This window comes from Gracilinanus agilis, chromosome 2 (assembly GCF_016433145.1).
Source record: "Gracilinanus agilis isolate LMUSP501 chromosome 2, AgileGrace, whole genome shotgun sequence".
Taxonomy (NCBI): Eukaryota; Metazoa; Chordata; class Mammalia; order Didelphimorphia; family Didelphidae; genus Gracilinanus; species Gracilinanus agilis.
In genome coordinates, this window is record NC_058131.1 from 316,017,205 (window position 1) to 316,043,709 (window position 26,505).

The 26,505-nt window shown below is 37.9% G+C and overlaps 1 protein-coding gene across 1 annotated transcript in view; it reads right to left on the reverse strand.

The window, feature by feature from the left end:
• Positions 1-26,505, reverse strand: part of MVB12B (multivesicular body subunit 12B) — a 310,868-nt gene that overhangs the window by 164,014 nt on the left and 120,349 nt on the right. Inside the window, exons 5-6 of the mRNA XM_044664228.1 lie at positions 22,320-22,449; positions 18,847-18,966 (exon numbers count right to left, since the gene is read on the reverse strand). Coding sequence (XP_044520163.1) covers positions 18,847-18,966; positions 22,320-22,449 — 250 coding nt within the window. The remainder of the gene's footprint in view (positions 1-18,846; positions 18,967-22,319; positions 22,450-26,505) is intronic.

Here is a 26,505-nt window from a genome sequence, read left to right on the forward strand (position 1 = left end):
TGCCTCTTTTTATCAAAACTGAGCTAAACACAGGAGAAAAGGCTGCAGGAAATGAATCACTGCACCTTTGTAACAGGACTCCAGGAGCCAAGAGGGTCCTGACATTCCTGGCTGGGGCTATTCTTCCTCCCTGCAGGTTCCCAGCTAATTTGCAGTGTTGCCAGGCTGGTCGCCTAGAGCCAGGGCTGCCACTAGGTCTGACCAGGAGAGGGCGAGCCAACACCACTCTCCCACCAAGGACGGGGACCACGCCCCCCTCTCTAGAGGCTACACAAAAGGACCAGAGGCTTCTGAGCAATTAACCAGAGGATACTTCTCTGGGAGATGGCTAGGCTCCCACAGGGCAGGCTTCTGACTTGGAGAGACAAATGAAGCCACTGAGGCCCAGGGTGAAGATCTGAGAGATGCCCCAGTGTGACCTCCTCATTTTAAAGGTGGAAAAACAAAGGTTTGGGAAGGAAAGGGAAGGGAAGGGGAGAGGAGGAGAGGAAAGCAGAGGGGAGGGGAGGAAAGGGGAGGGGAGCAGAGGAGAGGAGAGGGAAGGGAAGGGTAAGGGAGGGTAGGGAAGGGGAGGGGAGGGGAGGGGAGGGGAGGGATGGGGTGTGAAGGGGTCTCCTCTCCTCTACTCCCATGGCTCACATAGCCTCTGACCTGGCTCTACCTCAAGTCTCTCTCAATTCACCCCAAACCAATGATGAAGGCACGGTTGTGCCCCTGTCTTCCCCCCATCCCTACCATCATTAGCTCCAGTGGCTTTCTATGACTCCCCTAACATCCCATACCTTCCTCCCTTTTCACACATTGCTCCCCTCTACCTCCTCTGAGGCCTAGCCATATAGGTCTACTTCCTTCTCACAAGAGCCACTCTCCATCTCTCATCCTTGTGTCTTTGTTCACCTCCATCTCTTAGAATCCTTGACTTCCTTCCAAACTCAGCTCAACCACCACCTCTTTCATGAGTCCTTTCCCATTTGTGTGTCTTGCCCCATCCCCATGTCCCCTCTCCCCTTTCCCCCTGCCTCTCTAACCCTCAAAAGGGGCTGAAGCCCTCCCTTGGTTTAGTAATTATCTGGTATATATCTAAATACACACACACACACACACACACACACTGCCTCCCATTAGAATGTTAAGTCCTTGAGCATGGGGATTATTTTGCTTTTCTTTTTGTATCTCCAGCACTTAGCACTGCTCTGGGCACATAGTAGGAGCTTAATAAATTATCTAACATCTAGCAGGTGGCAAGTAGTCAAAACTGTTATTTGAACACAGAACTCTGACTCTAAACCCAATGCTCTTTACGGACTAAATCTGATAGCTGATTTTCTAAACAAGGCTCGCCATTTATTATTATTTTTTATTATATATTAGTTATGCTAGTAATAACAGCTGACATACATAGAGCTCTGGACTTCCTGGAGAAGGAAATGCCAGACCACTCCAGTATCCTTGCCAAGAAAACCCCATGGAGAGCTAGGATCCACAGAATCACGAAGCATCAGACATAACTGAATGGCTAAACAATGTAGGAATTTATGGTGTTTACATATGGCTTCTGAGATGCATTGTCTCATTTAATCCTAACAACCCTGTGGGGTAAGCAGTACAGGTATTATTTTTCCTATCATACAGAAGGGGAAATGAAGAGCCAGAGGTTACATGACTTGCCCAGTATCATATGTGTAGTGAAAGAACTAGAACTGGAAACTAGTTCTTTTAACTCCAAGTTAAAAATCATTCCATTCATCCAACCACAGCTGCCTAATTTGGTTATAACCTAGCTGCTTCTCCCTGGACAGAGCAGGCTGAGACTACTGCAGAATCTGGGAAGAATAATCTTCCTCTCTAATACTCCTTGATGGGAAGTGATCCTACAAATGTCCCAGACAATTCCATTAAATTCAACTGACATTTATTAAGCACCAACTGCAGGCAGAGCACAATGTTTTAAGCTCTGGGGGAGATTCAAGGGTGAATTAGAAATGGCCCCTATTCTCACAAAGCTGGCAACCTAGTAGGGGTATGGGACCAATCTAGATAATTATTATGCACCATATTACATAAGTACATTAGCAAGATGTAGAGAATGTAATGTGCAGGTCTAGGGACAAATGAATCAGGCTTTCTGGAGGAGGTAGTGTTTGAGTTGGGTTTTCTTTAAAGCAGGGATCGAGCAGAAGAAGAAACAAAGAGGCGATTCTAGGCCTAGGGAACACACTTTAATGGCAGAAATGTTTGGGGCATTTGGGAGAGGTCAGAGAGTTAAATCAGACTAATTGGACATAGTGCGGAATAATCTGATAAAAAGACACGATTATGCCACACTGCAGTGGTCCCTGGATGCCTGATCAACCATACTCATCAGGCAACAGGGAGAACTGAATGGTTCTTAGAAAAAGAGTGACCTTTGTTTTTCCAGGAGGATGGCGGCTTAGACAGAGTGAATCTTAAACCTCCATACCCTTACACACCGAGACAGAAAACAATGCGCTTTGAGAAGAGGACCAAATCTAATAACAGGACAGAGCGGGGGGATCCTACTGCAGCACAACTAAAGAGGTATACCAAGAAAAAGACTTCAATTCTTGAACTGTCGGGTCTGAAGGCGTAAAAGGGGAATCCCAGGATGCCTCCCCCACACTGCGCTGTGCAGAGTCTCCAGCAGCCCAGGAAATCTCAGGGCAGGTGGACTCACTGGTTTGGAGAGAGGGCCTTGCTAGCACCAGACTCAAGAGTTAAACACAGGCACTGGAGAGGTGACTGGAGAAGAAAACCAGAGAAACACAGCAAAAACACCCGGAAGATGGTGGCTTAGAGAGAGCCAAACCCCAGAGCACAAACAGCTTGACTTCCTCATATGGAGATAAAGAATACAGGGCTTCAAGAAGAAAGGAAACCGGATCAAACACAGCAGACAGAGCAGGGGGACCCCACTGCTGGAGAGCTCAGTTCAGCTAAAACACTCCTTCCTGTCCTCCCACAGTTTTTTTTGTTTTGTTTTCTTTTGTTTTGCTCCTTTTCCCCTCCTCTCCAGGTTTTAGCCTGGAGGACAGATTAAGCAGTAAGATTAATCCAATCAATACAGGATTAATCCCAACAATTGGACAGACAAGAAGTCTTCAGAGGGCAGAGAAAGTAACTACAAACTTCCATTACTAGCTGAGGGAAGATCTTTCATCAAAGATCATTAAATACATCTGCTCAAACTAGCAGAACAAGGAAGGAAAAAATATGAGTAAGCAACAGAAAAAGAGAAAAGAAATGACAACTGACATCTTCTTTCAAGGAAGTGAAAAGAGAGCAAATGAAACAGAAATAGAATAAGAGGAAGTAGTTCCAGCGAAACTGGACACAGGCTTTGGAACATCTCAAAATTCAATTAACTTAAGAACTTAAAATTCAATTAACTCAAGCACTTCAGGAACTCAAAAAGCAATCAAGAGAAGCAAGAGAGGCTGAAGACAATTTGAAAAAGGAAATACATGAACTAAAACAAGGAAATAAAGTCTTAAAAGCCAGAACTGGCCAGCTTGAAAAGGAAGCAAAGAAGGCAAAAGATGATCTACAAAGAAAATCAGACCAGAAGGAGAAGGATGACCAAAAAGCCAGGGATGAAATTCAGTCTTTAAAAAACAGAACTCAACAACTAGAAGCAAATGACTTCACAAGGCAGCAAGAATATATTAAACAAAACTAAAAAATGAAAAATTTGAGGAGAATATAAAACACCTCATTGATTCAACCAAAGATCTGGAGAACAGAGCTAGAAGAGACAACTTAAGAATTATTGGTTTACCAGAACATCATGATAAAAGAAAAAGTTTAGATAGCATCTTACAAGAAATTATCAGAGAAAAAGCCCAGAAATTCTCGAACAAGAGGGAAAAGTGGAAATTGAAAGAATCTACAGATCACCTCCTACATTTAATCCACAACTGACAACTTCCAGGAATAATATAGCCAAATTCAAAAACTACCAGACCAAGGAAAAAATATTACAAGCTGCCAAAAAGAAGTCATTCAGATATCAGGGAACCACAGTTAGGATAACACAGGATGTGGCTGCATCTACATTGAAAGACCGGAAGGCATGGAGCACGATATTCAGGAAAGCAAGAGAACTGGGTCTACAACCAAGAATCAACTATCCAGCAAAACTAACTATATTATTGCAGGGGAAAGTATGGTCATTCAATAAAATCGAGGACTTCCAAACATTCATCAAGAAAAAAACCGAACTTAAACAGAGAGTTTGCTGCCCAAACCCAGAACTCAAGAGAATCAACATGAGGTAATTAAGAGAATGGGGGGGAGGAGAAAAAATTCTTTTCTTTAAGGGACCCAACAATTTCAATCAATTTGTATCCCAAGAAGAAAAGAAGATATTGGCAAATATTAAAAACTGTTATTACCAACAGAGTAACTAGAAGAAGTTTACATAGAGGCAACAGGGACAAATTGTATAGAATGAAATATGAATATATATATATATATGTATATATATATGTATATATGTATGTATAAATCTATACAAAACTAGGGGGAAAAAGGTAATAATAAGAAAAATAGGAAAACAAACAAAAAGGAATAAATTTATATTCCATAAAGAAGTGTGTGGGACCAAAAGGGAAAAATTACAATACACTGTAAGGGTAAAGAGGTTAGAGAGAGGAAATATTCAATACTTAAGTGCATTGAAATCAACTTAAAGAGGGAAGAACAATCAGATCCATTGGGGCAAAGAATTGATTCACACCCTATAGAGTAGTAGAAGGGTAACAAACATACTGGTGTGGAGGGAAGCAATATTAGGGAGGGAGAAGTCTTGGGGCGGGGAGCGAGGTGTAGCTTTAAAGAACAATAAGAGGGCAATAAGAAGGGAGGGGGGAGAAAGGGAAGTACAACAAGAGAGGGGATTATAGGAACTGATTAAAAACAAAACACTGGTATAGAAGGAAACAGTGAAAGAAGAAAGGATAGGACTAGGAGAGAGAATCAAAATGTCTGGGAATACACAGCTCATAATTATAATGCTGAATGTGAATGGGATGAACTCACCCATAAAATGGAAGCAAATAGTAGAGTGGATCAGAAAAAAAATCCTACCATATGTTGTCTACAAGAAACATACATGAGACAGACAGACATACATAGAGTGAAAATGAGAGGATGCAGCAAAATCTATTGGGCTTCAAATGAGAAAAAGAAGGCAGGGGTTGCTATCATGATCTCTGACAGAGCCAAAGTAAAAATAGATAAGGTTAAAAGAGATAGGGAAGGTAACTACATCCTAATAAAAGGCAGTATAAACAATGAAGAAATATCAGTTCTCAAAATGTATGCATCAAACGGTATAGCTTCCAAATTTCTAAAGGAGAAGCTAGTGGAGCTCAAGGATGAAATAGATAGCAAAATCATACTAGTGGGGGACCTCAACCTTCCCCTATCACATCTAGATAAATCAAACCAAAAAATAAATGAGAAAGAGATAAGAGAGGTGAATGAAACCCTAGAAAAATTAGAGTTAATAGCTATATGGAGAAAAATAAATAGGGACAAAAAGGAATACACCTTCTTTTCAGCAGCACATGGAACATTCACAAAGATATACCATGTAATAGGGCAACATAGTAACATAGCAAACAAATGCAAAAAAGCAGAAATAATAAATGTAACCTTCTCAGATCATAATGCAATAAAAACAATTATTATTAAGAATACATGGATGGGGGCAGCTGGGTAGCTCAGTGGATTGAGAGCCAGGCCTAGAGACGGAAGGTCCTAGGTTCAAATCTGGTCTCAGACACTTCCCAGCTGTGTGACCCTGGAAAAGTCACTTGACCCCCATTGCCTACCCTTACCACTCTTCTGCCTTGGAGCCAATACACAGTATTGACTTGAAGACAGAAGGTAAGGGTTTAAAAAAAAAGAATACATGGAGAGGCAAACCAAACACTAATTGGAAATTAAATAATATGATTCTCCAAAATAATTTAGTGAAAGAACAAATCATAGAAACAATTAATAATTTCATTGAAGACAATGACAATGATGAGACATCTTACCCAAGCCTATGGGATGCAGCTAAAGCAGTTCTAAGGGGAAAATTTATATCACTGAGTGCATATATTTACAAATTAGGGAGGGCAGAGGTTAATAAATTGGGCACGCAACTTAAAAAAACTAAAAAATGAACAAATTAAAAATCCTCAGATGAAAACTAAATTAGAAATACTAAAAATCAAAGGAGAAATTAATAAAATCAAAAGTAAAAGAACTATTGAATTAATAAATAAGACTAGAAGCTGGTATTTTGAAAAAACAGATAAAATAGACAAAATACTGGTCAATCTAATAAAAAAAAAGAAAGAAGAAAACCAAATTAACAGTATCAAAGATAAAGGGAGGCCTCACCTCTAAGGAAGAAGAAATTAAGGCAATCATTGAAAACTACTTTGCTCAATTATATGGCAATAAATATAGCAATGTAGGTGATATAGATGATTATTTACAAAAATATAAATTGCCTATATTAACAGCAGAAGAAATAGAATACTTAAATAATTCCATATCAGAAAAAGAAATTGAACAAGCCATCAAAGAACTCCCTAAGAAAAAATCGCCAGGGCCTGATGGATTCACAAGTGAATTCTATCAAACATTCAAAGAACAATTAATCCCAATACTATACAAATTATTTGATATAATAAGCAAAGAAGGAATCTTACCAAATTCCTTTTATGACACAAATATGGTACTGATTCCAAAGCCAGGTAGATCAAAAACAGAGAAAGAAAACTACAGACCAATCTCCTTAATGAACATAGATGCAAAAATCTTGAATAGAATACTAGCAAAAAGACTCCAGCAAGTGTTCAAGAGGGTTATCCATCATGATCAGGTGGGATTTATACCAGGAATGCAAGGATGGTTCAACATTAGGAAAACCATCCACATAATTGGCCATATCAACAAGCAAATGAACAAAAACCACATGATTATCTCAATAGATGCTGAAAAAGCCTTTGACAAAATACAACACCCATTCTTATTGAAAACACTAGAAAGTATAGGAATAGAAGGGCCTTTCCTAAAAATAATAAACAGTATATATCTAAAACCATCAACGAGCATAATATGCAATGGGAATAAATTAGAAGCCTTTCCAATAAGATCAGGAGTGAAACAAGGATGCCCATTATCACCTCTATTATTTAACATTGTGCTAGAAACACTAGCAGTAGCAATTAGAGAAGAAAAAGAAATTGAAGGTATCCAAATAGGCAATGAGGAGACTAAGCTATCACTCTTTGCAGATGATATGATGGTCTACTTAAAAAATCCTAGAGAATCAACTAAGAAGCTGGTAGAAATAATCAACAACTTTAGCAAAATTGCAGGATACGAAATAAATGCACATAAATCATCAGCATTTCTATATATTTCCAACACATCACAGCAGCAAAAGGTAGAAAGAGAAACACCATTTAAAATCACCCTAGACAATATAAAATACTCTGGAATCTATCTACTAAAACAAACACAAGAATTATACGAACATAATAACTACAAAACACTTTCCAAACAATTAAAACTAGAGCTAAACAACTGGAAAACCATTGATTGCTCATGGGTAGGACGAGCTAACATAATAAAAATGACCATTCTACCCAAAATTAATTTACCTATTTAGCACCATACCTATCAAACTACCAAAAAACTTTTTTACTGAATTAGAAAAAACTATAACAAAGTTCATTTGGAAGAACAAAAGATTAAGAATATCAAGGGAAATAATGAAAAAAAATGTGAAGGAAGGTGGGCTAGAAGTACCAGATATTAAGCTATGCTATAAAGCAGCAGTCATCAAAACAATATGGTACTGGCCAAGAGAAGGAAGGGAGGATCAGTGGAATAGACTTGGGGTAAGTGATGTCAGCAAAACAGTGTATGATAAACCCAAAGAGCCCAACTTTTGGGACAAAAATCCACTATTTGACAAAAACTGCTGGGAAAATTGGAAAACAATATGGGAAAGATTAGGTTTAGATCAACATACACACTACACCAAGATAAATTCAGAATGGATGAAAGACGTGAATATAAAGAAGGAAACTGTAAGTAAATTAAGTGAACACAGAATAGTATACTTGTCAGATCTCTGGGAAAGGAAATATTTTTAAAACCAAGCAAGAGTTAGAAAAAATTACAAAATGTAAAATAAATACTTTTGATTATATTAAATTAAAAAGTTTTTGTACAAAAACAATGCAACCAAAATCAGAAGGGAAACAACAAACTGAGGAAAAATCTTTATAAAAAAAATTCTGACAGAGGTCTAATTATTCAAATATATAAGGAGTTAAATTAATTGTATAAAAATCAAGCCATTCCCCAATAGATAAATGGGCAAGAGACATGAATAGGCAACTTTCAGATAAAGAAATCAAAAGTATCAATAAGCACATAAAGTGTTCTAAATCTCTAATAATTAGAGAAATGCAAATCAAAACAACTCTGAGGTATCACCTCACACCTAGCAGATTAGCTAAAATGATAGAAGGGGTGAGTAATGAATATTGGAGGAGATGTGGCAAAATTGGGACATTAATGCACTACTGGTGGAGTTGTGAACTGATCCAACCATTCTGTATGGCAATTTGGAACTATGCCCAAAGAGCGATAAAAGAATGCCTGCCCTTTGATCCAGCCATACCACTGCTGGGTTTGTACCAGACTTGTACAAAAATATTTATAGCTGCACTCTTTGTGGTGGCAAAAAACTGGAAAGCGAGTGTATGCCCTTAAATTGGGGGATGGCTGAACAAATTGTGGTATATGTTGGTGATGAAATACTATTGTATGCTCAAAGGAATAATAAACTGGAGGAATTCCATGTGAACTGGAAAGACCTCCAGGAATTGATGCAGAGGGAAAAGAGCAGAGTCAGAAGAATGTTGTACACAGAGACTGATACACTGTGGTGTATCAATCGAATATAATGGATGTCTGTACTAGCAGCAATTCAATGACCGAACACAATTCTGAGGGATTTATGGAAAAGAACACTACCCACATTCAGAGGAAGAACTACAGGAGAAGAAACAGAAGAAAAACAACTGCTTGAGCACTTGGGTTGATGAGGACATGATTGGGGATGTAGACCTGAAAGGACCATAGCAATGCAACTATCAATAATATGTAAATAAGTCTTGATTGATGACACATGTTAAAAACCAGTGGGAATGCGAGTTAGGTATGGGGGGGTAGTTTGAGGGGGTTAAGGGGAAAATAAAAACATGAATCATGTAAGCATGGAAAATTTTTCTAAAAATAAAAAAAATTAATTAAAAAAATAAATAAAAGAAAAGTGACCTAACAGAATTCCAATATCAGTGAGATATCTAAGAGTATATAAAGTAGAGACGAGAGTACACATAGGAGTATCCATTAGAAGGCTAACAAAATAGGTTGGGGAATGAGGACCTACATAAGCATGGTGGGCCCTACAGTGGAAAGGAGGGAGGAGAAATCAGCAGGATTTGGCAATTGTCTGGATATAACAGGTCACAAAGAGGGAAGAGTTACAAATAACCCCAATGTTTCAAATCCTGTATGAAATCTATAATATGGCCCAGCATGATTTTAAAATATACATATATATGTACATATATATATATTTTTTTCTTTTTAAAACACTAAGTACAGAAGCAGCCATAACACAAGGGAAAGTGAAATAAGTATAAGAGAGAGCCATGGACAAAGGGCTATAAGAGAGAACCATGGACAAAGGGCTATAAGAGAGAACCATGGACAAAGGGCTATGGGAAATGTGAAGAGTAGGGAACACTCATCTGGAGGAATAGGGGAAGCCTTTCTGGAAGCAGTAGCATCAAATTGAAGCTAAATATCTCAGATCCTGGTGTGCCATGATTTAATTCCTTCACCTTCTGGTGCCCTCTTGCCCTCCCTAAAATGAGAAAGGGATGCACTGCTGCAGCTGAGATCTGTCCAGAGCACAAGACAGCAGCAGGACTATCTCCTCCCCCACTCTGGACACTCGGCTTCAGTTCAAGCAGCCTAGATTCCATTAGCTTTCATTGGCTTCCATGTCACCCTGTTGATTCATTACATGTACAATATAAAATCAATCATTAGTTTTACACGATCAAAAATACTTTAACCATATACCAAGTGGCAGGCACAATTTCTACCGAGGGAAGAGAGGATTGTTTCCTCATAATAAAGGCCAGGACATTACACAGACACTGTCACAGAAGTGACAACTGACAATGAGGGAGAAGACACCAGAGAGCAAAATCGCCAACAATAAAACAATCAGGGGCCATTTCAAACAGGGCAAACAGCCCTATGAGTCTCAATAGGTCCTGAGAGCTTAACTCTTATTACCGTGCAATACAGTTGTTGAGGTTCATAACAACTACCATGAGTCATCAGGAAAAAAAATCAGGTGAATTATATTCAATACCCAAGCTCCCAACATTCTGGGCCTTCCTCCCTTCCTCTCAGCATTACCCGCAACTTTCTGAAAAGTTAGAGGTCCCGCATTCACATGTTAACTGAAAGACAGAAGGGAATTCAGAGACAATCTAGTCCAAACCCCTCATTTTATAGATAAGGGAACTGAAGCTTAATGATGCTAAATGATTTATTCAAAGGTTACAAACCAAGTAACTAGCAGAGATGGGATCTGCACCTAGGTCTTCTGATCCCAAATCTTGTGTTTTCTCCCACAACAGGCTGACTTTCTTACCAATCAGGAAACTGACCAAGAGGAGGGAAATGATTTATCCAACATCACAAAAATAGAGGCTTTTGGTCTAAGTCCTGAATACTTCCCACTATATCACCCCAGTCTAAGTTTATTACCTCGATTTCCTCATTAACTCTGCACCCTTCGAGTCCATTTCAACCAAGTTCCTGCCTCTCCCATATCATAAAGAAGGCTCTCCTGAAAGTCAGCAGTGATCTCCTAACTAGCCCTTTCTCTTTTTTCTTTCTCTTTAATCTCCTTTAAGCATTCAGCATAATCCTGATTAAAACTTTCCCTTCTCTTGGTTTTCACAACACTGTAATCTTGGCTCAAACTCTCCAATTGTTCTGTCTGCCTTTTGTTAGCTCCTCTCACTCCTTCTCTCATCAAATACAGCATTGTTTTAATTCCCACTCAACACTTAATGTCTTATCCCTTCTCTTTCTATGCTCCCTCTCCCAATGAGTGATGAGGAGGGTAACTGACCTCATACACTTGAAGTGCAGACTTTGAGCTCTTTCTTCCAAGTGGTAGTCAGATGAGCAGGTCAGGTCCTCAGAGAGCAGCGAACAGCATCTCCTCTTAGAGTTCTAGGGACAACTCTGGTGGGTTACAGGAAGGGTTGCTCTAATACTATCTACTCTAATAATTCTATCACTCAGGAGCCCCTAATGATGTGTTCCTGATATGAATGACCAATTAGCCAACCAGAGTTAACTGGGTTTTGGAAACTGGCATTTACTAAGGCAGTATAGTAAGAATAATTGGTACAATATATTCCCCCAAATCAGAAAAGCATTCTCCCACAATTACACACAGAATTCAGAGGATAATAGTTGCTCATGCTTACCTACCAACTTCCACACAGTCTCCTGACTTCCAACTCATACTAGTAAGGATAAAGTATAATGGAAAAACTAGGCTCTGATTTTGTCTAGTTCTTCAAATCTAGTGTGAGCCCTTTAAGGCCTCTCCTGTTTCAGATAGTTTCCCTAAAGGTATAAGATATTGTAAGGATGTCGATATTTATGACATCCTGTGAGGTAGTACGTGGCCTATCCTCATTTAACAGACAAACAATTGAAGTTTACCTGCATTATGTGACTTGCCCATGGTTGCACAATTAGTATCTGTCTGAGTTAGGCCCTAAACCCAGGAATCCTGACCCAACTCCATCATTACTCTTCACATTACATTATACTCTTCAGAATATCAAAAACAAGTACTTGAGACAGCAACAGAAGAGGCTAATATGTCTTGTTATGAAAGAAAATTCTCTCTCTATGCAAAGCTACCCCTAAAGGGCTTTACTCCACTACTTAAGCCACATGACCTTCATGGTCTAATTGGCAATGAGGTACTTCTTCATAAGCTACTGGTAACATTCATTCTCCCTAGTCTATACTGTAACTGTTTTGGAGCAGATAAGACTTTCATGAGAAAAATCTGAACTTAAAGCTTTTGACTTACCAAAAACCTCAGAATAGAGATTGCTAGGACTCGCACACTTTGAATATTCTAATCTTTGAATGCCAAAGTGAAAACAGATTTTGACCCTGGAAAACTCAGTTTAGGTATTTATTCCACTAATGCAGAGGCTTCCCTTCCTCCTAATTCTTATTGGAGCAAATGGTTAGTTTTCCTGAGCCACGGGGCCAAATAATCCACTCCCTGGAGGATAGTCTTCTGGTAACGAGCCTCTCCAAAGTTAGTTGGGTTGGTCTCAGATAATGGACACAATCTAACAACATGGTCATCCCTCAAGTCTTTTCTGCTTGTGTTCCACTGGCTAGAGAGCTAGAGAGCCCAAAGTCACTTCAATACCATCATCAACCAGCACAGCAAGTTTTCAGTAGATCAATAATGTGGGCAAAACCCCTCAAACTATATTCACCACCATATAAAACTTCAGGAAGAGATTACGATCCCATTTTTCCAGAGGGGAAACCAAAATACAGGGGTATAATCCTGGGATCTTAAGATTACATATATAGGTCTTAGGTCTAGAAGTCACTTTAAGTATTATTTAATTCAACTTCATTAAACAGTTGAGGAAAATGAGGTTCAGGAAAGGGTAAGTTATTTGCCCAGAGTTATAATGACAATAAATAGCAGAACTGGGATGCAAACCCAGTCCTCTGACTTGAAATCCAATGTCCTTTTCACTATACTAAGATAAGCCCTAAAAGGTAATTTAGTTAAACCAATACCTTAAAGTCTCACAACATATGAAAATTATGTACCTAAAAGATTGCACAATGGTTAGAATGCCAGACCTAGAGCCAGGAAACCTTTAGTGGAGTCTAGTCTCAGATACTTAAAAGCTATATGACCTTGGGCAAGCCTCTCTACCTCTGCTTTGGTTTCCTTGTCTGTAAAATGGGAATAATAATCTACTTCCCAGGATTGTTGTGAGGATCAAATAAGATAATATTTGTAAAGAACTTAACACAGTGCTCGGCATATATCAGATACTAAATAAATGCATGTTTCCTTCTTTTATTCCTTTATCTATGTGGGATTTATGAGAAACCAAGTACAAACCTCAGTGTCTATCATCAGAAAGAGAAATTTACTTGTAGTTAAAACCTCCTTTGAGCAGAATCCAGACTCATTGTATTTCTCTAAAATGGTAGTTATTAACTATTTAAATAGATCTCAAATGAAGAGACTTCATCATTACAAAAAATACATAACTTTACCTAACCTGTGAAAAAACAAGATCTAATCATCAGCAGAAAGGCAGAACTCATATTTCAATAGTACTTTATGTCTAGAGAGTCTTATTGTAACACTGGGAGGGACATAGTAAGATTATGATCCCCCCTTTCCAATTTACAACACTGAATTCTAGGCAGGTTGGCTAACTGTCCCACAGTAACAAAGCTAGTTAGCGGTAGAGTCTAGACTCATCCTCAGGATATAGGTCTCCAAATCCACCATACCATACTGTCATCCTAAAGGATCCTAAACAGGTACCCCCCAAAAAACACCTGAGTCTAATATAATGAGCAGAATGTGAAATTTTAAATTAGAACTCCTAGATTTAGTTCTTGATTCTGCCACTTACTACCTATGGGACTCTAGGCCAGTGACTTGTCCAAGGCTCGATGGATTTCAATATTCCTATCTGTAGAATGAAGGGATTGACCTAGATAACCTCTAAGGTCCCTGCTAGCTCCCAGGCCTACAGTCCTAGGAACTGAGGTTCTTCTTATTAGTGTGGACATTACCTGCAAATTACACAAGCAAAGACAGAAAAGTTTTCAATAGATAGACAGATGGTTTTTACTAGGAGGCATTAATGTAACATTCAATTATTCCACAGCATCCTGGCTGTTTTAACTCAGCCAAATTAGAATACATTTTATATTGACTATTCTGACATGTGTTTTATTTGGTGAGTAAAACAAAACGGATCCAATTTCCTTGCAGCCATTGTAAACCATAAACTGTACAACAAAAGGTTATAAAATATACAAAGCTTGTAAACACTCCTTTCTGACTGTTGCTGATTCTCTAGTCTACACTCCCAGTTCTGCTGGTCTTGTCTCCCAGGGTGCTGGTAGCATTCTGAAGTCTTCCACTAAGCCATAAAAATGACCTTTCTACATGAAATGCCTGGCAAACTCCTGTCCAACTCTGTCCCTTCCCCTCAAAAGTTCTTAACCTGGGATCCATGAACTCTTTTTTTCTTACTAACTGTATTTCAATATAATTCCATCTGGGAGCACAGTGCTGGCCTTGAAGAGCCAAGTTCAAATTCTGCCTCAAATTCTGACCCTGAACAAATTATGTAATCTCTCTAAGCCTCAATTTTCTGTATCAAATGAGGATAATTACCTTAGAGAGTTGTGGTAAAGATCAAATGAGATTATCTATGTAAAGTGTTTTACAAACAGTAAAATGATATATAAATGCTAATACTATTATTGTTAATCCTATGTACTTTATTTTATGCATTTAAAAACAATTTTCTCAGAAGAGCTCCACAGGCTTCACCAGATTGGGGTCCATGACTCAAAAATATGGTAAGGACCTCCATTTTAAATACTTCAAGGATTCTCTATTTTATCAGCAAAGATACTCTCAATTGCATCCTCTCCAGCTCAGGTAACTTATTTTGAATCTCTGTTTATCAAAACAATTCATTAACCAAGGAACAATCTGAGGGTCTGTCTATATTTAGTTAATACATTGACAAGAGTCCACTACCAGTGCTATACTAGAAGCCCTTTCACCTTGGTAGGATGTGCAAGAGATCTCCATTGCCATAACTTCTGATAAACTAGGGTCACCTCCATGTATGATGAGGTATTTCATCATTTCAGCCGAGGTAACACGCTCTCCACAGTAGAAAATTAAAACTTGCCTTATAAATTGGCTATACGTTTGTGCTCCAACAGCCTTTGGGTTAGAAAAGCAACAGGGAGATTAAATTGAGAGCAGGTCAGTAAGACTTGGGTTCTAGTCTCACTCTTAACACATAACATTGGTGTGACCCTCAGGAAGTCATTTAGTCCCTTACTGTTCCACAAAATTCTCTATGACCATAAATTGCTAGGAAATTGCAGGCTTGTACTGAGAATTCCCTAGAGCAGTGTGAAATTAAAGGACCAGTCTCTATCCCTACTCAATACTAAAAGTAGGAAATTTATCCTAAAGAAATGTTTCCCAAACTAATGAGGCCTCAGACCATTTCTGAGTTACATCTAATCCCCATATTTTCCTCACTTAGTTTGTCCTGATCTCATTCCTTTCAGTCCTCTTTACTTCAGCACCTTGTTACCTGCTTTCATTTGGCTCAGACTGAACAACATTCTCAGGTACTGAATGAAAGGAGTACAGATGAGATTGGTAAGCCACTGTCAGTGACAGTTAAAAATATGGAGAATGGAAGAGGTAATATGGGAAGAGTGAAGGGCAAGTGTTCCAATTTTTTAAAAAGAGAATGAAATCTGAATGGTATAGGCCAGTGAGCTTGACTTCTATTCTTAGCAAAAATCTAGGACATATTACTAAAGAGATGGTATATCTAGAAAAGGAGGTAGTAATCACAGGAAGCTCTCACAGCTTCAGTAGGTCCAACTCTGTCAAGCCAAGATCATTTTCTTTTTTATGACAGGATGATTAGATTAGTAGATCAGGCAAAATGTCATAGATATAAGTTAGTTAGGTTTTGGCAAAGCATTTAGCAAAGTTTCTCAAGCTGTTGAAGAAATGATGAAGAGGAAAGGGCTATATAATACTAGCCTGGTGGATTTGCAATTGGTTGAATGATTGCCTCCCACCCCCATAGTTATTCATAGTTAGATACCAAGTGTAGGGGAATGTCTGGTAAAGTACCCCATAAGGCTCTGCAATGACTTGGATAAAGGCAGAGACAGCAAAATGATCAAATTTGTAGATAACACAAGGCTTGATAGAATTAACAAAGATCTCAATGGATGAGAATATTGAACCAAATTTAATAAATTTAAATTTAACTGGTATAAATGCACAGGCTTATACATGGATTCAAAAAATAAATATTATAAATGTAAATTGAAAGAAGTTTGATTATAATGCACCTCACTATGATACGGCAGCCTAGAAAGCTAATACTATCTTGGCTACATTGAGAGAAGAATACGAGGTGAGAGATCTGCCACATTCTGCCCTAGTCATATGACATCTGAACTGGGAGGTTCAGTTCTAGACACCAAATTTTAGACAGGGCACTAATAAATTGGAGAGCATTCAGACAAGGACAATCAGAAAGATGATGGGCATCGTGTTCTTAAAATATGTGAATCAATTGGAAGAAATGGAAATGCCTAAGTTGGAGAAAAGAAAATTTAAAGGGAATGAAATAAGTCTCCAATATTTGATGGCTATGTGGGAAAAAGGTTAGATATATTTTTCCCCATTGGCCCCAAAGACAACTAGCAGCAACTGGTAGAGGTTGCAAAGGAGTAAATTTTGCTTTGATATGAGGAAAAAAAATTCCCCCAAATTTAAAGCTATCTAGAAGTGGCAGGAATTCCTCAAGAAGTTGTAGATTGTTCAACATGTAAGGTCATCAAGGAAGGCTGAATAACTACAAGGTTGTGGTAGAGGCCAGACTTTTTCAACTCTAAAATTCTGGATTTCTGTGGTTTTATTTCTTCATGAGACTTCAGTAAGCTCTCTGCCCTCCACCAAGAATTTAAAACTGATACTGAGGTTCTTTGTTCAATAACCTGATTTTTAACTAACTTCTAGTCTACAAAAATAAGGGGCTATTTTAGTCTTGGCTATCTCTGAGATGTCATAGGAGAAGTCAATTTGCTCATCTGAGCAAACCACTGTTAAAACTAACCTTAGATATAAAAGAAAAACTTCACTGCAGATATTATCCTGCATGGGACATAAAATGTCCATTGTTAAAATAGCCTATGACTAAGAAAAGAAACAATATTAATTATTACATTATTATATGTAATATAATAAATACATGTATAATATGTTTATTTTAGTATCTGTTTTATTGTATATTTATTTATATGTTTATTCACATATTTATTATAGTATATTATATTTATCATATTTATCATATAACATAAATAATATTACATATTATTTATGTTATAAATGATATAACTATAATAATAAAATAATATAAGCTCACTGGCTTACAAACTGATATGCTTGCCAAGGTAGGAAAAGAATTTGCCTTGAAATTCTTTATAAGAAGAGACTACAACTGACAAGCTGAAAATACCCAGATTTTGTCCAACTACTTAAGAACTCCACAGTGTGGCAATGGATTATTAGCATATCATAGGACCGTCAAAATTTATATTTCTAAAGCACTTCGCAATTCACAAAGTGGTTTCTTCACAACTTTGTGAAGCAGGAAGTACGAATACAAAAAATATTTTAAACAGGAAGATCATAGGTTACTGAAAGAGAACTTAGGGAGATAATAGCTAGAATTTATATAGTGCTTTCAGGGCAGCAAGGTGGAGCAGTGGCTTGAGAGCTGGGTCTAGATTCAGGAAGATTCACCTTCTTGAGTTCAAATCTAGACTCAGACATTTACTAGCAGGGCCTGACTCTGGGCAAGTCACTTAACCCTGGTTTGCCTCAATTTCTTCATCTGTAAAATGAGTTGGAAAAAGAAATGTCAAACCGTTTCGGTATCATTGACAAGAAAATCCCAAATATGGTTACAAAGAGTTGGACATAACTGAAAACAATGAAACAAGAAAATCCCAAATATGGTTACAAAGAGTTGGACATAACTGAAAACAATGAAACAACAACATAAGAAAACTGGAGTCCAAAGAAATTCTATGATTTGCCCAAAGTCATCCCAGTGGTAAAGTAGCAGAGCTGGAATTTGAACCCAAACTCTCCATCTCCAAATTCAAATGCTCTTGGGTCTTTGATAAAAGGTATTAAATAAAAGCAGTTAATTCATCCTAATACTCTCTACTGGAAATACCCAACTACTAATTATATCAAAAACAAGCCTGGGCAAATGTGGGTCATTTGGTTCATTGAATGACAGGATTGGAACTTGAAGGGCCCACTCTATCCCTCATTTTATAAATGACAAAAATGAGAGTCAAAAAGTGAAATTTGTTCAAGATCAGATCATAAGGATCTTTTGACTCCAAATCAAGTATTTTTTTCTACTACACTAAACTATGACTTAATTAGTTACATCACTTCATTCTGATTCTAATGAAATTGTATTTCGTTTAATTGTTTGGACATATAATAATCAAAAGTGGTAATGGGAAGCAGAAATCAAGTAGGACCATCTCTGATTGCTGATAGCCATTCCATCTGTGTCTTAGGTGAAGAGCTGAATGACACTTCCTTGGCATCTGAAGGAGTTTAGTTCTAATGTATTATGGTTTTAATTGTGAAATGGCATTAATCAGGGCAATGTAATATGAGACATGCTTGTGAGACTTTGTAATGCTATATTCAAACAAGACCATGGAATTCTGTCCTCCAAAAAACTGGTGGAAGAGTACAAAAGCCAAAAGGCTGCCTAAATGAAAGAAAAAGAATACAAGAAACTAGTAAAGATGCCTCACCTTGGAAGGTTAGGGGCTGGTGTTGAAGCTGCCGATGGGGAAGGAGTTGTGGGTTGAGGTGATTCATGATTTCTCGGGACTCTGCCCATTCGATACCAGATTCCCATATTGTTCAGTTCCCTTTAGGAGAAAAGAGAAATCTTCACAGTGTTGGTAAAACACAGTTCATTTGCCTGACTCACTAATAAAGCAACTTGAGTCATGCTGAAATAATTATGAATTCAAAGATCAGGAAGCATATTAATCCCTGTATAAGTTCAGTTAACAATTTAATCCAACATCAATGTTTTGTTTTCTCAAAAAGATGACTCCATCCATAAGTTACATATAAGAACGCTCTCTAACTCCCAAGATAGCACCACATGAAACACCAACAGATAATGGAATGCAACGTAGATAAATCATACTACAGTGTTCAGCTACACAACTTCAGACTACAAAACCAGATGCCTGCAAGGAAGAACTGCCTAATAAATGAAAACTCTCCAAAACTAGAATGAGTTACAGTTAAGCTTTGTGAGTCATTACAAGTGTTCAGATGGAAACTTGATGACTTCTTCCATCTAAGAACTGAGCAAGGGGACATCTAAGTTCCTTTCTAGCTCTAGGAATCTGAATCTAGGATTTTCACACCAAGTAGTATAACAATTACATTTTAAACACCTAAAAAGAGAGACTCTTATAGTGGAAAAAATTGAATTTTAGAATATTCCTAAAATATTACATTATTGTATTACTCTCCAAAAGTCTTCCTCCAAAGCCTCACTGTAGAATGGAAGTGGCACTATCTTCAAAGACTAAGTGAGTGTGCTACCTAGCTGAAAGAGTTTTAAATACAGGTCCATCAATGGCCAGTGTGCCTTTGACCCAGGTCAGGATAAGGAGGTATATCCATCCTCCAGTAGGGTCAAGATTTAGGCAATGGATTTTTTGACAACAGATTAAGCTTTCTACTCTGGGATAGAGGGGAATGTATTCTAGGTTGGGGTAAAGAGAAATCACATCAGGTATATCAGAGATTCTTAAAAACTGAAAGCGCAACTTATACTTTCCAGTAACCATTGTAACCTAAATCAAAGTAGGTTCATTATGTTAAATTATTGTTTAGAATTATAGAAATCACAGGACTTTTAAAAATGTCTAATGTTTTTGATCAATGACACATGTAAAACCCAATGGAATTGTTTGTTGGCTGTGGGAGGAGGGGAGAGAAAGAACATGAATCATGTAACCATGAAAAAATTGTCTTAATTAATCAATAAAAAATAAAATAAATGTCTAATGTAACCTTTTTATATCATAGATGAGATCCAGAGAAGATAAGCAACTCACTCAAAGTCACAGTGGTAGTTAATGGTAGAGTTGTGATTTGAAATCAAAATCTATTGGCTCCTATTAAACTCCCATCCTAAGATGATACAGTAGAATACTGTTCCCTCTGGCTACTTAGAGAAACAAGGTCCTAAAATTTTGAAAAATCTAATGAATGCTTTTTGAATGGGAACATTTTTGGAAGGGAACAGAATTAAAGTGTAGTATAATGGAAAAAGCACTCTACTTGGAATCATATTTAAGTTTTCCCTCTGTGACTTACTAGAGATGTGGCCTTGGGCAAATAAATACTTATCCTCTGGGTCTTAGTTTCCTCATCTGAAAAATTATGATATTGGACCTGATCATCTGTAAATTCTCTTCTGATTCTAATATTTTGTGATTCTATAACTGAAAAATTAAACATACCAAACAAAGTATCGGACATCAATTTTGCTGAAGGGAGGAGGAAATAGCAGAAAATGATTCAAACATCAGTAGTAAATGGATTAATGGAAAACATGCTGTGATTCGAAGACACACTAGACAATTGTGATAACAATAACAATAGTAGAACACATTTATATAAAACTTCTCCGATTACAGAACATTTCCCCTGTATTAGTACTCTGATTTTCACAAGAATCTTATGAGATTAGATAATGCAAATAGGATTTCACCACTTTACAGAAGAGAAAATTAAGGCTCCCAGAGACTAAATGACACTCCTCTGGTCACAGAGCTAATAAGTATGATAATGGAACTGAAGACTGGAAGAAAATCCAGAAACCACCCAGTCTAACCCTCTCATTATATAGACGAGAAAAGCAAGGATCAGAGAGGCAAAAGGGACTTGGCCAAAGTCACTTATACAGTCAGGGTAGAGCTGAGATTCAACCCAAAACTTCTGGCTACAAATGCAGTTATTTCCTCCATTCTAGACTCTCTTTTCATTAAGTTAAAATTGGATGTGAAATCCAGTTTTCTGATTCCAAGTGCAACACTCCTATTATCCTACAGTGGCTTCATGACACTAAGAACAAGTGACTGAAATACAAGATCTCTGCAACTCTCTGGAGTGGTCACGCCAGTCAGTTTCCTGCCCTTGTAATTCTACATGTTTCAAAGTATTGTGCCCAGAACAAGGGAAGCAAGAGATTTGTTTTCCTGTGCCCTGCTGCAGTCATCTTGCCAGCATCATGTTTAGTTCTGAGCACCACATTTAGGAAGCTTATCCACAAGACACAAAATAGCCAAGAAAGGTTGACTAGTAAGGTGAGAGTTCTGGCAATCATGTTCCATTTAAAGATTGATTGAGGGAACTGGGGATGCTTAGTCAGAGATCTGATAGCAGTGTTCAAGTGTGTTAAGACAAGGAGAACAAGGATTAAAATTATCTTTCTCAATCCTAGGGTAAAGAACTTGACAATGATGGGCAGAAGTTGTAGAAAGGCACATTTTTGTTTGGTGAGGAGAAAACAACCAATCATAGCTATCCAAAAATGAAATGTGTTGCCCAAGAAAGAGGTACTGAGTGCCCCATCACTAGAGACCTGAATGAATACCTGTAGGCAATTTTGTAGGGGGCACTTTTGAACTCAGGTATGGGCTATAATACGTTACATTAAAAATCATCATTAGTGATTCCATTTTGCTTTTATTCACTATTTTGTGAAGTTAAATTTCAAATCCACATAAGACACCTGATTTAGGAGGTTTCACAAAAGTACTTTGCTTTCTCATTGTCACCTGACTAAAAGAAGGTCACAAAAATATCTCTCTCCCTTTCACCTCAGTGTCTCTCAACCCACCTCCCTCCACCAGTGTGAAACCAGGTGTTTCAATCCCTATAATCCTGTTTTTCATTCCCTCCAAAATGTATATTAACTATGAAAAACCAAGTTTTTAGGTCTTTGGCTACTGAGATCCTTGGTTCCAGTTTGTTTTGCAACTGCATGCATTGCCAAATAGATTTGTATAGATAAAACTCAGATTCTTCACCCCCCCCCCCCCCACACACACACACGCACACACCAATGACAGACAAGAATAGCCTCTGGGATTCCTTTCCAACTCTAAATATCTACAATTCAGTATACTGAATTTCTGTAAAACAATGGATGCTTATACTTACACCCTTTATAAAAGTGTCAGAGACTTACCCTATAAAGGTATACTGAGGAGGTGCCTGCTTTGTCCGGCCCATGATTCTGATGTCACAGATTGCTGCTTCAGTTGAATCTCTAGGGATAAATTTAATACAGAGCCTCTTCTTTCTGAAAGCAACTTCCTCTGAAAAAGAGACAAAGGGAACAGGTATTAGTCTCCATAGATTAGCAAAAGACTGAAATCTGTCATCTTGTTTGTATCCCACAATGAATTAGCAACAGCCAAAATCAACCATCCAAAAAGGTCAGTCAGTGAGGTGAACAATATTCACTACCATCTCCCATATCATCAGCAGAATGGGAAATCCATCATTTACAGTAGGCTGGTATTCGAAAGGGCGTTTCAGACCCAGCACAGAGGCACATTATAGAATCACATGATTTAGAGGTGGAAGGGAGTTTTGAAATAGTTCAGTCCAATCACCCTTCTCTTACAGATCCAGAGATTGACCCAGAGAAGTGACCTGCCTGGCATCACACAGGTAAGTAAGGAAGCAAGTCTCCTGACTCTGAATCTGGAGTTGTTGCCTTCAGATTCTTTGGCTCTACAATAAAGTTGAAAGTCTGAATTTCAAACTTTTCATCCAGGAGCCCCAGAATCATAGAATTTAGGGTCCCAAGTTCAACCTTCTCAGTTTTACAGGGCATAAAATCTGTGCCAGAGAGGTTAAGCAACTTGTCCAAAGTCTAGGACCTCAAGCAGCAGGATGTGAACTAAGGCCCTCTGCCTCTAAATCCATCATACATGGTTCTGATAGGTCAGCAGTCCAACATACACATTCAATACAATGATGCCATGAGGGGTGACTATAAAGCAAGGATCCAATCAATCACTCTAGAAATTGAGTCGTTATCATAAAATCACCCCTGGTAGAGATCATAACATAGAAAGGTCCCAGGTTCCTAAAGACTCTAGCAGTGTTAGCTCTGGCAGAGTACTTCAAGCTGGAAGAGCTAAGAGAGCAATCTTTGTTATCCAAGGACCAACCAAGCCAAGTTATGAGAGTCTCAATCCCAAAAGAATAGCTATGAGAGTTGATTTTTTTTTGTTGTTGTTCATAGTTGTTTAGTTATTTTTCAATTGTATCTGACACTTTGTGACCCCAAAGATATTGGAGTAGTTTGTCCTTTTCTTTCCTGGCTCATTTTATAGATGAGGAAACTGGAACAAATGGGCTTGAGTGATTTGCCTAAGTCAGACACAGCTAGGAAGTGTCTAGGGCCAGATTTGAACTCAGGGAGACTGATCTTCCTGACCTAGGGCCCAGCACTCTTATCCACTGCACCATCTAGTTCCCTTATTGTTTTTGTTGTTCATAACAGCCCACTAAAATTGTCTAATGAGAAACAAAGGGGTTGCAATTTGAGTTGGTAAAAGGAATCAAAATCATGGAATTTCAGGGTTGGAAGAGACAGAAAGAGCATCTAGTCCAAGCCATACCTGAACAAAATCTCCACTACATGATAAATAAGTGATCATCCAACATTTGCTTAAAGATCTCAAGGGAAAGTACAATATTTGACTTTGGGATAGTTCTTTCCAAGTTCTATCCATTGCTCTAGTTTTGTCCTCTGGGGCCAAATGATATAAGTTAGATAATTCCCCTTCCACATGGCAGCTTTCAACTGTACACCATAAGATGTAGTGATCATCTTTCCTAAAGTACCCATCATTCCCACCCCATCAACTTGTTGACAACTCAAGATTAAGAATAGAATACCCAACCTTAGCAACCCAGTATTTGATAAACCCCCAAATCCCAGCTTTTGGAATAAGAACTCAATATTTGACAAAAATTGCTGGGAAAATTGGAAAATAATATGGCAGAAACTGGGTATAGACCAATATCTCCCACCCAATGCCAAGACAAGGCCAAAATCGGTATATGATTTGGATATGAAGTGATACCATAAGTAAATCAGGAGAACACAAAATAGTTTACCCGGTAGACCTATGGAGAGGGAAGATTATGACTAAACAAGAGATTAAGAGTATTATAAGATGTAAAATGGATCATTCTGATTATATTAAATTAAAAAGGTTTTGTATGAACAAAATCAATGTAACTAAGATTAGAAGGGAAGAAAGAAACTAGGGAAAATTGTAATTGCAAATGTCTTTCATAGAGGTCTAATTTCTCATATTTAAAGAGAACTAAGTCAAACTTATAAGAACACAAATCATTCCCCAATTGATAAATGGTCAAAGGATATGAACAAGAAATTTTCAGATGAAAAAAATCAAAGCTATAAATAATCATATGAAAAAATGTTCTAAATCACTCTTGATTAGAGAAATACAAATTAAAACAAATCTGAGGTACTACTTCACACCTATTAGATTGGCCAATATGACAGTAAAGGAAAGTGATAAATGTTGAGGAGACGTGGCAAAATTGGGACACTGATACATTGTTGGTGGAGTTGTAAATTCTGGAGAACTATTTGGAACTATGCCCAAAGGGCTATAAAACTGTGTATGTCATACCTTTTGATACTATAATACCACTACTGAGTCTGTATCTCATAATATCATAAGAAAGGAGAAAGGACCTGTTTGTTAAAAATATTTATAGCAGCTCTTTTTGTGGTGCCAAATAATTGGAAATTGGGGGATGTCTATCAAGTGGGGAATGAATGGCTGAACAAATTGTGGTATATGTGGTGATGGAACACTACTATGCTATAAGAAAAAATGAGCAGGATGATTTCAGAAAAACCTAAAAAGATCTACATGAACTGATGCAGAGCAAAATAAGCAGAACTGGGAAAATATTATAAAATATGAAAGTAGCTAAGTCTATCACAGTTGATTATCATACAATATTGCTGTTACTACTTTCAGCAACACAATGATCTAGGACAATTCTGAAGGACTTATGACAAAGAATGCTATCCACCTTCAGAGAAAGAACTGCTGAAGTCAGATGCAGAGCAAAGCAGACTATTTTTTTAAACATTTATTAATAATCATTTTTAACATGGTTACATGATTCATGCTCCTACTTTCCCCTTCACCCCCCGCACTTCCCCCACCCATGGCCGACGCACATTTCCACTGGTTTTGTCATGTGTCCTTGATCAAGACCTATTTCCAAATTGTTGGTGGTGGCATTGGTGTGGTAATTTCGAGTCCACATCCCCAATCATGTCCACCCCGACCCATACGTTCAAGCAGTTGCTTTTCTTATGTGTTTCCTCTCCTGCAGTCCTTCCTCTGAATGTGGGTAGTTTTCTTTACCATAAATCCCTCAGAGCTGTCCTGGGTCATTGCATTGCTGCTGGTACAGAAGTCCATTACATTCTATTTTACCACAGTATATCAGTTTCTGTGTACAATGTTCTTCTGGCTCTGCTCCTTTCGCTCTGCATCAATTCCTGGAGGTCTCTCCAGTTTGCCTGGAACTTCTCCAGTTTGTTATTCCTTTTAGCACAATAGTATTCCATCACCCGCATATACCACAGTTTGTTCAGTAATTCCCCAATTGAAGGACATACCCTCCTTTTCCAGTTTGTTGCCACCACAAAAAGCGCAGCTATAAATATTTTCGTACAAGTCTGTTTATCTATGATCTCTTTGGAGTACAAACCCAGCAATGGTATGGCTGGATCAAAGGGCAGGCATTCAAAGCAGACTATTTTTCACATTAGTTCGTAGTTTTATTTGGGGGTTTTGGTTTTATATGAGTATTCTCTTATAACAATGACCAATATAGAAGTGTGTTTTGCATGATAAAACATGTATAATCCAGATCAAATTGCTTACCATCTCTGAGAGGGAGGAGGGAAGGGAGGAAAGGAGACAATTTGGATCTTATAATTTTGATAAATGTATATTGAAAATTGTGATTACATGTAATTTGGAAAATAAAATCTTTAGATAAACATATTTTAAAAACAACATTAGGATACCACCTCCTGTTTGTCTTCTCCTTTTAGAAGGATGAAATTATTATTCAGTAAAGCCAAGAATTTAATAAGCTCTTGATCTGGTAGAAAGTTCTAACATATACCTAGATAATGAAAGTCTCCCTTGATTACTATATCACATTCCAATGCCAGATTTGAGATCGGCTTCCTGAGTGCCTCATCTAAGTATTCTTTCTGTCTAGGTCAGTGATGGGCAAACTATTCCCCACGGGCCCGATCCAGGTTGTAGTATACCCATCACTGCCTTAAG